At 38.5% G+C, this 15,919-nt stretch overlaps 1 protein-coding gene across 7 annotated transcripts in view; it reads right to left on the bottom strand.

The window, feature by feature from the left end:
- NALCN (sodium leak channel, non-selective) overlaps window positions 1–15,919 on the bottom strand; it is a 219,176-nt gene that overhangs the window by 187,771 nt on the left and 15,486 nt on the right. The window contains exon 1 of one of the 7 annotated variants that reach the window (XM_021415936.1): window positions 8,197–8,347. The exons of 5 other annotated variants lie outside the window; for them this stretch is intronic. Coding sequence is in view for 1 of the 2 variants with exons in the window: in XM_021415926.1 (XP_021271601.1) it covers window positions 7,038–7,043 (6 nt within the window). In the remaining variant the exon portion in view is untranslated. Of the gene's footprint in view, window positions 1–7,037; window positions 7,148–8,196; window positions 8,348–15,919 lie in introns of those variants that run through there. One more of the 7 variants, XM_021415926.1, reaches the window with a different exon arrangement.

Here is a 15,919-nt window from a genome sequence, read left to right as displayed (position 1 = left end):
AACAGATTTAATGCGCCTTCTGCCTTATACATCCTCTGGTTCCTTATCTCTGTTTAAGTGTTCTTACAGTTATAGCATTGTGCATCTACTTGCCACAGATATAACTGAATGAAATGAATGTCAGTTCTCAAAAATCTTGAAGACATTACTGGACTGACTTTTGCCAGCAATGTGATTCCTGGCTCGATACACATTGTTTCTTAATCTCAGTGATAGCTATTTCAGGTGATCTGTACTTGTTTTTAAACAACTCAGCATTGTCATCAATTCAAAAAGCACAGACAAGAAGTTTTGTTTTAATGTAATATTTTCAATGTCATACACTACCCTAGAAAGGATTTATCATTCCTTGCAGTAGGTGACAGCAAGATGCATTGTGTAAATAGAGACAAAATGTTTGTGGGTTTTCTGAAGTTTTATTTCAGTTGCAGAAATTATTTAGGGCAGAAGCAAACAGAAGAAGAATGTAAGAGTAATGCAGTAAGTGATTTTCAAATTAAAAATAAAGGGCAGAGAACCTTAACACTCTTTTCAGTCAGGATATTTTCTAACTCATAACCATTGTAAAGTCCTCAACCTACTAACCATAGTTAGTATTAGAATCACAGTATCATGGGATCATATAATATCCCTGGTTGGAAGGGACCCATACAGATCGAGTCCAACTTCTGGCTCCATGTAGGACCACCCAAAAATCAGACCATATGTCTCAAAGGCTCCTTGAACTCCAGCAAGCTCTGTGTCATGACCACTACCCAGGGGAGCCTGTTCCAGGGTCTGACCACCCTCTGATGAAGAAACTTTTCCTGATATCCACCCTGAACAAGGACTGCAAATCAGGAGATAATGGTACAAGAACGTTTGCATCATAATTTCAGCCTGTCCCTTCTGAAGAAAGTAGACTTGGTTTCTTAGTAAAGTCTGAGCTAAGAAACTCTTCACTCAGGGCAGAACAAACTTAGCTGTTTCAGCTGTTATGCTCAGCAATTATGAAGCAGACACCACTTATCCCTGTTCCCACTCACTAAACAAATCTCCAGCGGCACTTCAACATGCAGCCTTCAATTGTACCTATGAACAAAGATGATGATTGGTCTTTCTCTAGCTGAAAAACTCACCTTTCATCTCTTAAGCACCATTTGTCTAAAGCAAGAAGTTTTCCCTGAGTTGTGCTATACAGATTTGAGCATGAGCTTGTGCAGGAGTTCCTGTATTCACTCTCCTCTGAATAATCCCACAAGTACTCACTAAAAGCCAAATCTTTTTTTAGAAATTGCTTTTACTCTCCACAATACACACGGCATGATTGCATCGGCTCTGATCCTTTTTCTTACAGAAGAGGATGTCATGACCCCTTTCAGTTTTCTCACCACTCACACTGCTTCTCCATATCACTTCTCATGTTAGTTCATGCCAGCGTCCCCCACCACATCCTTCCAGCGAGGGGGGGGTTACTGGGCACCTGGATTACATTTACAGAGACCACTCATTTGGGAGAGTTGCTGGACCTATCTGCTTTACATACCTTGGCTAAATCCTTTTCACGCTTGTCACTGGCTGGCAGTGGGCATGGTGGGGAATCTTTAAAGTGCATATACTGTGTATGCGGGATGTTACTAGCTGTTGGAGGGAATCTTTAAGACAGGATCACATTCTGCTTAATGTGAAAATCAGAATATTCTTTTTAATAGGAACCTGGATACTGGCTTCTAGTGCTACTTACTTCATACAAAAAATCTAATTCAGATTTAACACAGCCTAATGCTCGCATACTGATAGCACTGAACAGTGAGTTTCATTCACTCTAGTCCAGCTTTTAACTAAGCTCTGGGTTCAAATTCCACACTCATTAAGTGAATAGCATTCTGTTCGTAGACATGGAAAGGAATACAAATGCATGTGATTAAATACATATATAGTTAGATTTTACCTAAAACAGTTAAGGGATTAACACATTACAGTGCTTTATCTTTTTTTTCCATCATGTCTGTTGGAAACGGAGAATTATTGATGAGGTTGGTTTAGCATTTTCCTGTGAATGCACTATCCCATATCGTTAACATTATGGTTTACAAGTATTTGAAATGTGGTCTAAACATTTGCAAAACATGAAGGGTTAGTACTGTAGACTAAAACCTCATGCTGAAGCTTAATCCAAACCTCATAAAGTCATTAAAGTTGTTGGCTCCCTATTGTCTGCAGTGGACAATGAATTCTTTAATGTACAGCAAGCAAAGAAAGCTTCTCCAACAGACATGCAGTTTATATAGACAGCAAAACCCCTTGCTACTGACAGTGCAGTTCATGCTAGTCCTTTAAAAAGTCCTTAAAAAACCTGAAGGTCAAAGTCGCAATTAGTTAGCTAAATGGATCAATCTTTTCTTCATTAAGTCTCTATTCATTATTTTGCAAGCATCATTCCTGGTCTCTCCAAACAGTTTCCCCTAATAACACTTTAATCTTCTCCCTCAGCATTTATTTATTCCAGGCCAGCACCATTGCCAGACTAGTACACAACCAAGGAAATGGCATTCTTGGTAAACAATCCATGTGGAATGGATAAGAGGGCCGCTTCACCGTCAGAGATGCTCATCTGAATTAATCTGGAATTTGACATTCCAAAATAACAGACATAACAGTCTGAAATGGCAATATTTTCTGCCCTGAAAGAACATGCTAATCCTACCACGGCAATACAGCTTTAACTAAGAAAGAATACCTCAAATTTAGCGTAAGATCTTAGCGTTCCTTTGCATATTTGAAAACAGGCCCCAAAACAAACTTCTTCCCTACCCTCTCCTTATTTTACCATTTTTTCTCTGATTTCATCATCATTGCAATAACTGAGTACAACATATTACTCATTTCTTTGTTTTTGACTTTCAGTGGGTACACTGACACCCCTATGACAGTACTGAGATGCAGAACGATAACACTTTCTCAGTTGTAGCCAGCGCATTACAGATAAAACAGCAATTGATGTTATTACGTGCCCTAAGGAGCAGTTACACACATTCACGAAAAAGCCTACACTTTGTAAGACCTAATTCATCAGAAATGTGAGCCAGTATAAAATACAGATGGAACAACAGCCTGGAGCCATATCTCACTTGAGGAAGTCATACCACAAGAGCAGTCTACTGTCTACCAGAAGGGAAGACTGGTTAGTCTACTGGTTATTAATTCAAGTTTATTTTGTTGTCAACCTTGCCAAAGACAAATGGCTTTACGAAATCAACATCTGAATTGCATAAGGCAGTCTGCTAAAAGATTACATCTGCTAATTTTGTTAAGCAGTGCAGTAATTCAGTGGTAAAGCACAAAGTTTAGCTGGATGATAGCGCAGTCTGTCGCCTAGGTCATTTCTGCCCTGCTTCTCAGGAACGCTGCAGGATAAGCAACAAATCACTGCAAGTGAAAAGCCTCCTCTGCCTCCCTGCTTGCCTCTACACTATAATGTGTTCTCTGAATCCTTTACTCCCACCTCTTCCAGCTGCCTCTGTGGGAAAGAGAAATAAAAAAGGTGACATTTGCTCTGATGGTAATCAGATTTATCATCATCTGCTCCGGAAAGCAGATCTGCAGTCTTGGGTCTGTCACCAGGTGAATCTTATTCACCCAGCCTTGGACAAACAGGATAGCTGAAAGAGGGCAAAAATGCGACAATACCTAAGCAAGCCTGGGAACAATCAGCTAGCTTGTTCTGCCATGGTTGCTGGATCCTGCCTGTTGTGGTGATAAAGCACATCAACAACTCAGAGCAAATTTTTCAGATCTCCCTGTGGGCTACTCCATGTAGCACTGCAAATAAGCACTAAGGGGTGGAAGCTGACATTTACTGGCATTTTAGGAGCAGCATAAATACAGAGCAGTAAATAGAAGGAAAAGAAGGAACAGAGGGAATGATAATTTAGAAGTGCCATTTTCCCCCTCCATTGTTGTCACTGTAACGCAAAAAGGGCGAGCTACAACAGAGAGCACAACTGAGTTGGGGACAGAAGAATCACCCTCCTCCCCCAAGGCCTTATCACATACAGACATTGTAAGGAAAGGAGTGGGAATAGAAGAGAGGAAAAAACAGATCTCAAGGGAGAATCTTATGTGAACTCTCTCTCCCCTGCAAATGCAGATAAAAATACACACACGAGGGTACCTGACTCCTACCCCCACCTACACATACACCCCATATGTTTCTGGCTTATCTCCAAACTTCTCCTATTTCCTTAAAAACCTGCAGTTCATGGGTTTATTTAGTAACAGAATGATGTGGACAAATCCAACCTAGCACCCAAACTGTCAAACACTCCCAGCACTGTCCTCGTACATAAGAGACCATGAAAAGACAAAGCTTAACCAAGAAGAAAAACCGTCTCTGATTTCTGTTGTCAATTCTCCTGTCCCGTCCCTTAAATAAAATTATGCATCCGGCTTGTTCATATGTCAAACATTCGTTGGTTTCTTTTTAAAATAGGTGGCCACTTCTAATTTAATCCTCTGCAACAGTGACAGCATCAATTCAAAATGAAACAAAATATATATTTAAAAGCCTTTACTTGAGAAAAGAAGAAACAATAAAAGATCAGGGCCAACACTTCTCATTTCTGTGTGTCTTCCTTTTCTCAAAGTCTTCATTCACAGTGCAAGAACTTCTTTAAAATCCATTCTAAAATGCATTCACATAACAGCAGTTCATCTGGAAGAGCCAACGGAATTAGAATTGTGAAACATAACTCTGAATGGTTATAGCTGTGTAATATTATTGTACCATTACAGAGTTACACAAGTTCAATTTGTATCTAATTGTGTACCGCACTGAATTGCCCCATCATCAAATGCTTCCAAGGAACACATTACAAATTGTATAATTTATCTTTGTCATAACACACAATGTAATATTTACATTAATCTTGTATCCTGTACTAGAAAAGCCTTGGAAAAATCACTTGATGTTACAGCAAACAAAACAAAGCTACTCTATTCATAATATGAAAAAAACAAAACACAGCTCTTGTTGTTCTTTGAATTAGAGGGCGATTCTATGTACGTTACAGACACACAATATACACAGACGAAATCCACCATTACAAAAAAAGCAATAATCATGACAGAAGCATGACTTCATCATATTATAATTCTTTTTTATAAAAGTGAATTTGATGAAATACTCAGTTTACTTTAGGAATCACCATGAATACTTCATTCATTAAAAAACAATCTCAATGCATGTTTAAGGCGTTTGATTTTTGTCAACTTTATTACATAAGTTCATCAAGTTTAGTATCTGACTTTTCATATTATAATCAGAGGCTTTTGAACTATATTATTCATCATCTCGCTTGCTGTGACTAATAGCAAAAGTTACCCAGAAAAACAAAAAACTAGAACAGAAATGAATGTTAATTGGGCTGTTCAGAGAAAGACAGTGAAAAATTCAATTTCATTTCATTTGCTTCAGCGACCTATGCCGTCAACAAAAGGGAATAGTTCTGGGAATTTAGGAGTTCCCTGCAGTGAAGAGTCAAGACACAGAAATAGTCAAGCAAAGACCATTTTACTTGCTAGAAATCCTCTAACAGCATTTGCTGTAAAACAATGGAAAAAATGAGAAAAGTTAAAAAAGGTATTTTAAAACAGAACTGTTGAAGTTGAACCGACATGAAAACATAACACTCCTTCCCTCGAGTACAAAAAGCATCAAAGGGAATGACTGTTTCCACAGACCAAAGGAAAGGAACGCCTCAACACCCCTCCTGTACCCACAGCATCACCATATAACATCTCAGTTCAGCTGAGGCATAAGTAATGCAGACAGTACAATGTTGAGAGCTGCCAGGCACAGCCTTCCCCTGTAGTCACCAGGGGACTCACACTTCCCTATCAGCACCTGGTATGCCTACAGAACTTGTGGGGTGGTAAGTTCCACCAGTGTATAACACAGCTGCTTTCTCCAGACACCACTCCACAGCAGATGGGTGCCAACATGTCCTGCAGAGAGATTTCATGGGTTACTACACAGACAGCCTGAATTTCATTTCCCTCTCCATCTGCTCATTAGCCATCTGTATTCAGTGCCATAAGGATTGTCTTAGTAGCTGATGCAGCTCCCTTGGACGTCTTAATGGTTCACCAACTCTTAAAATGGCTAATCGAAACCAGGATTAATACACTACCTGAAACTGCATTGTTTCCAGGACATACACAAGAAAAAAAATCTATATTGTGAGAACTGGAATAGGTTGCCCAGATGTGTTGTCCAAGTTGCTAGTACCTCCCTTCTTGGAAATACATAAGATAGCTTCATAGCACGCTGCATAACTAAACTGAAGGCCCCATTTTCAACAGATTACTACAATCTCTAAAGGTACCTTCTAACCCAGAATTATCCTTGACACTGTGCCTCTACCATAACCTCCTCAATATGCCAGTTCTTTGGGTAGACTCCAGTTCTTTACCCAGTTCTAAGTGCATGAATGTTTGCTTGTTTTTGGAAGTACTCTAACGCTTTGAGAAGGTGACAAGCTATTTGGGCAGGATCCTGCCATCCCAAAGCTGTCAGGTTTCCAGTGGATACAATGGGCTGCTTTGGATCCAGACGTTTGAAGCTGAGAGCTCAAACTTGGAAGCATCAGATATTGCCGGGAGATTTGTGTTGGGAGATTTGATAGGCAAACTCATGTGATGAAACTCACATCTACAACCATCACCTGCAGCTCTCCTTCAACAGAAAACAGCCACAATGATGAAAGGTGGAGTACATAAGGAAGAGGCCTTTTTCAGGAGGAGGATTTTATCATTTGTTAATTAGCATTACCAAAAGCTGATGAAGCCATTTTATTCTGCAGACACCAGGAAAAGTTTATGGAAACAACAATCTTAGTACAGCCATAAGAAAGTAATATTTTTAAAACTCTCATCAGTGGTGGTGAACACAATACTCAATTTTTTTTTTTTTTTATTGAGGTTACTACCTTAAGAACCCCACACAGTTTTTGTCTTCTTCCATGAAAATACAGCTTAACATAAATATTCTTACTCACTTGCATAGGGGTTTGGATGCCATTACGATTTTTCTTCTTGATGATTTGTTTTATATAGGTAATGCCTCTTATTTATGTAACATCACTAAAAAGTTTCAATCATCTCATCAGCCTATATATTGAAAGAGTATTTTAAAAATACATTATAAAATATATTGATTTTCGTATTTTTTCTTATCAGCTTTGAGGTTAAATTATGATCACCACAGCAATTCACTAAATACACTGAACTGGACATGTTTATCCATGCCCCAAAAATAAATTCCAACAAAAAATTTCTATCACCCATTGACTAGTTAGAGAAATTACCACTTTTATTTTTGAAATACTGCCTATATAAGCTCAGTAAGTAATTTAAATATCTTTGATTTCTAATAATCAAAGGAAAAAATTGTGCAAAAAGCCCCACTAATATGAGTCATTACTTCCCTGTAATAAACACTCCAACAAAACCAGGAGCAAGTAACCATAGAGACAGGTGTGTATATTTCAGTGCAGCAGTCTCTATCCTGCCCCCAGACAGTAACAGTGAACTAACATCATGCTGTGGGCAATTTCCCCTTTGTTTTTCTCATGATAATCAGTTTTAATTTTTGAAATTTCCTGTGACTGGAAACAGCACCAGAACATTCAGCTAGCAACAGGATCTCAACAGGCTGGAAAGCGATGTCCTTGCAGTGGACGTCTGCTTAGCAAAACTGCAACAAACGCAGGACTGCAACGCTTATTCTAATAGTGTATATCAATACTGTTATGAAATAATATTTGAAGCCTGTCAATCATAGCTGCCACAGATGTTTAACTGGATATTCCAGTATTTAAGTTTTAAGACAGTTTGCTATAATATACATTCTCCCACTACAGAATAGCACGAGACCTGCACTAAACATCTAGGATTCTAATAGAACTATACGTAGGACAGAATTCTAATTTTTCATATAGGTATGTAAAATAATTTATCGTAAGGAAAAATAATTTTCATCGCTTAATCCCAAGACATAATGGAAACTCAGAACTAAAGTTAACAGAATCTTTGTTTCATATTTGCTTTGTGAGCATTTTTGCTATTAGTGGCAAGTAATATTCCCTTCCTGTTTTTTTCCCTCTGCAGAATTACACTCTCTTCAATGACAGAATCTCAGAATTTTCTCATCCTCACCACTGACTCTGCTGGCTATGTTCCTGCCCTCCAGGTTGAGGTTCTCACTCCTGTTTGTGACCTGCACACCCCACAACTGAATGCTCACCACCAGGCACCACAAGCCATCCACGCACACTGACACAGGAGAACAGGAGCCATATATTCTGTTTCCCCATCCGACCTTTGAAAATGACACAACCTCCTGATCCTTAACTCATTTAATGCCATGGAGTACACAGCTTCTCCAAAGCCACAGAGTGCTGACATTTTAGAATTTCCATCTCCTGTTTTCAGATGCAGCCCAGGACAAACTGACCTGACCAAGTTACTGAAAGCTACTGAATGAGCTGACAAGGTTTCCACTGAAATTAAATTTGTATTTCTGTAACTTATCAGAAGGACTAAACTGATTTTGTAAATTCTCCATTCTCATTAGCTGAAGGTGGAATGCTTAATGTTAAAAATACTGAAAAGAAGGTTAAAAAAAATATATTTGCAGTAAATCAAACAGCAATTCTGTAATTCACGAGTCAAGACAAATTTCTGGATGAGGATTATTATGGAATAAACTCATTTAAGCACAAGTGAGCTAACACCACAGTTAGAGACTAAGCTGGCACCCAGCTACAAGCATATTCTCTGTAATGACCACTTAACAAAAGATCTCTAAATCAAAACAAAAAATCTCTACAAACAAAAAAATCTCCAAAACAAAAGATCTCTAAATCACCTTAACCACTAACTGTGAGATACCTAAAGGCTAGGTGCTACCACCTAGCTTTGTTACTTGAAGCTTTCCTTATAGTTAACAGAGAAAAACAAGCCAGCTGAACTGCCTTTTGGAAGAGCCTCTTTTAGACGCAAATGTAAACAGCTAATTACAGACAACTGCAGACACTCAAATTAGCTTTGATGAGTGTTTCTATTTTAAATCCTAAAGTGAAGAAGTGAAAAGCAATTTAATGCAAGCAAAGGTGACTGAAAAAAAAGGAGACAATATGCAACTGGAAACCATGGCAGAGCCCAGTTTAGATGATGGCAACCAGAGTATTCATCACAAGGCAAAAATGCCTGCCCCTCCTCCACCTGCCTGTACTGCAGGAGCACAGCCCCATTTATGTGCAAAGAACTGAACACAGCAGCAAGTCCATACTGCTCAAACAAACCTCCAGCCAGCTTTGTCCTCACCTCTCTCACCTGGAGCAGAGAGAGAGCAGCTACAGCAACCAAAGCACCTGTCAGAAAAACAATGATGACAACAGGCTGCCTGTATAGCACTAACACTGCCTGGGAACACCTGACATGCTGAAAGCCATTGATTTCAACTAATGAAGGAACCTGGCCAGCAGTATTTAACAGAAACAGCTCCTGTCTAGCTGTGATGGGTCTGGGAGTAGATTAAGCTTTGTTTCAGCTCCTGTATGACTTCAGACTTGCAGGAATACTGAAGTCACTGAATAGCACTCTATACTGATGAAGAAAGTCCGACATTTCCAGTCACAACTCCTTTAGTTTTTACTAAAGTCTGCTGTGAATGTAGCTGATTTAACAATAGCAAAAATGTCAAGATCGTTACTTCCGATTTCCTGTAGTTTCCTTTGTTAGCTGATATATGGAAAGAAAAACATTTCTATTAAATCCTAGAAAAGACATTTCTAATTTTTGCCATAATAATACCAAAATAAGGGTCAACTTGGCTTTTTAAGCAGACAGACAACTTTCACACCTTTTATTTCAGAGAGTTGCTTTTGTAACAGAGCAACAAGATGAACCATGCCTTCATTTCACAAGATCTAGGTGTAGATTTTGCAATACCATCGTGACAGTGATTAGAAGTTGCAATTGAGTATAGGGTATAATGAAGGTAACTCCATATACTTTCACAGTGCCTACAGAGTGAAACCAATTTCATTCATCTCTTGTTCCCTGGAGGCAGAATTCTCAGCTGAGGCATGGATGCTAATTCTTTTGCAACCTGGACATAAGTTTCTGCAGTTCCTTGGTCTTTGGCACATTTTCCTCTTTGGTCATTTAAAATGCTAGCAGGGCAAATGTGTCTAATGGAAGTAGTTTGCTTGGAGTGTTTCTCCTAATAGAAAGTCTGAAAGTAAAACCTTTTAATAACAATATCTTTAAAGTAAGGTATCCTTACCTTGCTCAGTTCATGATTTTCAGAAGACAGTTTATTAGAAAGTAGGAGTTAATTTTTTTTATCATACTGATGAAAAGAAAAGCAAAGTCCGTCCATCAGAAGTTAGTCTCCCTGCCTTTCCTGTCTGTAAATGAATTCTACTAGAGGCTGGTTGATAACAAAGCCATCGCTGTCTGCTGTACCATCAAAAAACATATCCCTGACTTCTGCTAAATCTCTGATACTACAGAGTATTATGCAGCTAACTTAGTACCATAGGATTTTCCTGTTTCAGGAGAGTGTGATTCAGCCTGTATCTGCTGAGCAGATGTACCTAAGTATAGCTGTGGAAGATGACCTAAGTTAGTGTATTCCCATCCTCTATGTGAGAGGATCAAAAATATAGTGAAATTAAGTAACCTCTTGAAACACCTCGGAATTCTTCACTGAACTGAATGACTGATGAGATCGAACACTGTTTAAGGACTGGGAGATTTTTTACATTCATGATAGTGATACCTGTCGTTTCTACTCTATTGATAGGAATGATTAAAATAGAAATTTGATTTCATTCAATCAAAACATTCCTATTACTAAAATTCAGAGTAAGCTGGTTTTGTTAAATTCCATGTATAATATGTGCTAGCACTTAGTCTTTGCCCACATATCACATTGGATCTTAATTTTTAATTTTTGAAATATTAGGCCTTTTTAAGATATATTAAAGTTAAGTAGCCATCTGCTAGCATGCTTCATATGTTATTCCTATAAAAATATTGGCATGAGTAACTCAGATAATCCATTAATTCAGGAGCCACATTTTCTCATATACCTAAATTATTTATTTGACCAAGTAATCAACATCTAACTTTTAATGTCAATTGGAGACCAGATAGTATTCTTGACAGTTATTCTTCAGTCTCTATTTCATACCTATTTCAAATAAGTTCAATACCACGGACACAGTATTTTTCTGAGCTATTTCACATTATTTCACAGTGAGTTCTAACACAGACCAACATCCTTCAGGTTAGAACATAATTTAGAATTCAAGCATCAAAGTATGTGAGAGTTGTAAGAAACAAACAGACTTGGTCTAATTCTCTATCTCATAAAACTTCGTAAGTCATGACAAGACGGTTTTAATGTTTGTACGTACATTTTGTTGGCAGCCAGCCAACACTGCACGGACAGTCCTAGAATTTTGTATTTTAGAAGACCTCAGTCAGTAAGAAATAATAGCCTGTACTACATTTTTCAGAGATGAGTTTCTAGGGTAAAGATGTTTTTAACATTTGTTTAAAATTATGAAAAGTAACAATAGCCTATAACACTAAAAACCGTAATACTAGTATCATGTCACAAGCTCTTCAGTCTTCTCTTCCCAGATAGTGCCTATATACAGAATACAATCTGACTGCACATTTATCCCCACTTCAGTTCTTCCAGAAGAGTCATTTCAGCATAACACCTGTTAGAAGCCAACAGTGTATGGTAACAGCGATAGTAAGTAATATCAACATACTGTTTTGAAAACAAAAGCACCTCAGACCCTGATTTCATCTGATTTCTTTAATGTTGCTATTTCATGCCCCTTGCCTGAATGTACGTCAGTATTGCAGGAGCTGGATAGCAATATGAGCAGTGCTTTTATAATTCATAAAATTCTCTGACTGAATCAATTGTTTTGTCACCTGGGACATGCAATGACCATTACTCACAAGGTAAAGGTGGCCCAAATTTTAAATAGACTCAACTAGCACAGAATAATTATTCAGGAGGAAACATGACCACTAGAAGACACAATGTCATGGCAACATTTCAGTTTAACTTTCCTTCTGGGGTAACAAAGCACTTGGATGAATGCATCACGTTATTTTGTCACATAGTTCACAAAGGGAAAAGAGAAACTTTTTACAGAGAAAAGACTAGAATTCTCAGAAACTATTTACCTTTTCTAGAACCCCCTGGGAACCAGAGGAAGTAAATTTATAATTTGTCCTCAGAAGGTGTTAATTTGACATGACTTAACATTTTCAAAAATCTCCTTAGCTCAGCCATTCTTATATCGTTATAAATCGAGACTTAAGTGGACAGCACCTACCTTCTCCATAAATTAGATTTCTCTCTGAGCCAAAATTTTGCATTAATCAAGGTTCATAAGTTTGTTAGCATTTCAAATCCAAAGGCTCTACAGAATTACTGATTGATGGTAAAGTTCAGTAGAATCATACAGCAATACATTAATTGATCCTATGTTCCCTAAAAGTTTTGACTGCACTTAAATTAGGTCCATAACTCATAGACAATTTCTCTTCAAAAAAGATGTTTCATATACAATATCTCTAACATATGTTAATAGGCTTCTAAACAGTGCTGTATTTTACTTTGATTGCCACTATGTCCATGGACATTATGTTATTGGCAGAGTTATAATAATAATTGAAGCAATATTTTCTTTCCAGAATCAATAATCCAAAGAGCAAATAAAATAATTCACTAAAAATGGATTATTCATTGATTAGCATTCAAAGAAACATGTGGATAGCATAGTCAAGAAAACTCTAATTTAATAGCTGACACAAATTAAGGCTAATCCTATTCTAACTTTGTTTTATGAAGGTTACTATACATAATACAAGTCCACATAGTTCAGCTACAGTTCACCCCTATTCACATCAGTAGTGCAGCCAACAGACCCAGCGAAGTAATCTTTCCCCTTTAATCAGCGCTTGTGAGGCCACATCCACACCTCGTTTTGAGCTGAGCTGAGGTTGAGGCTCCCCAGTACAAGAAAGACACAGATATAATGGAATTAGTCTAGCTCAGGACAGCTGAAAAGGGCAGAGAGCTGGAGTACATGAGGTAGGAAGACGGGATGAGTGACATGGGTCTGTTCAGCTTTCAGAAGAGAAGGTGGAGGGGAGAGCTTCCTCCTGTGTGCAGCTGTCTCATCAGATACAGAGAAGAGGGAGCCAAACTCTTGGAGGTCCGCAATGGTGACACATGATACAATGCACACAAGTTGGAACATAGAAATCCTGATTAAGTACTAGGAAAACATATTTTTTTGCCTGAGTTTGATCAAATCCTGAGCAGGCTGCCTAGAGAGCTTGTGGAATCTACATCCATAGAGGAGTCTACAATTCATGCGGACACAACTGTGGGCAACTTCTTCTAACAGGATCTGCCCTGGGCAGCAGGTTGTACTAGCTGACTTCTGGAAGTTCCTTCCAACCTAAACTATTCTACAACACCATGAAGAGCACCAAAGAAAGTAATTCATTCAAGTGTAACTGCATTCAATGATGAATGCTAATAGACATTAATTGTAAGCAAATAGTTGTTAAAATAACAACAAATGCAGTAACAATAAATGCAGTCAGTTTCTATTTTATCTGTTCACAACAGTGGTTATGCCTAATCTATTTTACCATACTTTTATCTAATAAAGGAAGACTAAAATGTCAGTGTGCAAAAAAAAAAAAAAACACTGGTGGAAGATCTCCTTGAGAGTCGCCCTGCGGAGAAGCACAGGGGGGTCCTGGTGGGTGAAGAGCTGGACATGAGCCAGCAGTGTGCACTGCCGGCCTGGAAAGCCAACTATGTCCTGGGCTGCATTAAAAGAGGAGTGGCCAGCAGGGAGAGGGAGGTGATTGTCCTCCTCTGCTCAGCTCTTGTGAGGCTCCATCTGGAGTACTGTGTCCAGGCCTGGGCCCCCAGCACAAGAAAGACGTGGAGCCCTTGGAATGGGTCCAGAGGAGGGCCACCAACATAATCAGAGGGCTGGAGCACCTCTCCAGTGAAGAAAGGTTGAGGGAACTGGGCTTGTTTAGCTTGGACGAGAGAAGGCTCCAAGGAGACCTCACTGTGGCTTTCCAGTACTTGAAGGGAGCATATAAACAGGACGGGATATGACTGTTTACATGGGTGGATAGTGACAGGACAAGAGGGAGTGGTTTTAAACTAAGACAGGGGAGGTTTAAGTTGGATATTAGGAGGAAGTTTTTCACACAGAAGGTGGTGATAAGCTGGAACAGGCTGCCCAAGGAGATTGTGGATGCCCCATCCTTGGAGGCATTCAAGGCCAGTCTGGATGTGGCTCTGGGCAGCCTGGTCTAGTGGTTGGTGACCCTGCACACAGCAGGGGATTGAAACTAGATGATCTTTGATGTCCTTTTCAACCCAGGCCATTCTATGATTCTATGAAATCAAGTAATCTGCATCCTCATTTATACATGTATAACATGAATCAAGACAGTGGAACAAACTCCAGACAGCTATTCATTCTCTGAGGACAAACTCATCAGATATGCTTCAAAGATAAGTTCATAACATCCACAAAAATAAAAATGTAAACAACCCAGTGAAATATGTTAGAATATGCATCGTGTTATTCATTGCCCCTAGGTGCTGACTGTGAGTGAAGCTGGTATTTCCATACACAAAGGCTGAGAAAACAAGCTCTGTACAAAAGTCATGCTGTTGGCCATGCATCTCTCTCTTTTTGCTACAATATTTACATAACTATTTCTTTGCAAAGTCTGTATTGGCTATAGTAGTAACTCATTAACTCTGCACTGTTCAAATGCTCATGCTGGTCACTAATTCCCCATTTGTGAGCTTCTGCGTCGTCATAACCACCTGCCTAATGGATATCTCAGAAAAAGCAGGCATAGCTTGCAGCCAGAAATACCACTTCACAATGGATTACGTTGGCTTTACATAACATGAGAATATTTTATCAGAATCATCTTATTTCAGTAATTTCCTAAATACTAACATTAATAATGCTCTAATTTTTACTATTAAAATTCATTATATATGATGGCATAATAGCTTAGTTTGGCAGTGAACAAAAAGTGCTACCCACAAACTCAGAACAAACTGAACAGCTAAGTAGAACCTATGTCTCTGGAGTCACCAGACCTATCAGCAGTGAAAGGAAGAATAACACAGTGATTATCTACTCTCTGGAGTAGTGACAAAATTGTATTGTTAACAAGCACCACAGATGTTTTTTATTATATATAAGACAAACTCGTATTTTTTTTACTGAAGACTAGAAACAGTCAGTAAAATAATGCTACAAATTGATGACTACTGAAAAATTCTGCAGGTTAATGTTCTCCCATATCATATCTACCAATACAAACTAGTCCAGCAACAAGAGTAAATATATGATAACAGAATCATTTGTTTACCAATATGCATTCTATTAAGGAAAAAATACAGTAAAGCAAAAATATGTTTTCATTCAGCTCACAGTAGGACATACGCTCTTATTTAAATAAAGTAACCACACAACAAAATATCCAGTCTTGTGAAAAGACAATCCAAGTTCTATATCCAAATATGCATCTCCAGACATTTACAAAAGATTACTGCTAATGTACATTCAAGTTCATTTTGCTTTTCATTCTTTAAATTAGAATCATAGTATCATGGAATTAACTAGGTTGGAAAAGACCTACAAGATCACCTAGTCCAACCATCCACCAACAACCCCACTAAAGCATGTCTCTCAACACTATATCTAAATGTTTCTTGAACACCTCCAGGGACAGTGACTCAACCACCTCCCTGGGCAGCCCATTCCAGCGCCTGACC

Source organism: Numida meleagris, chromosome 1, assembly GCF_002078875.1.
Source record: "Numida meleagris isolate 19003 breed g44 Domestic line chromosome 1, NumMel1.0, whole genome shotgun sequence".
Lineage (NCBI taxonomy): Eukaryota > Metazoa > Chordata > Aves > Galliformes > Numididae > Numida > Numida meleagris.
Note: the sequence above shows the minus strand (reverse complement) of the source record. Positions and strands in the feature narration are given on the sequence as shown.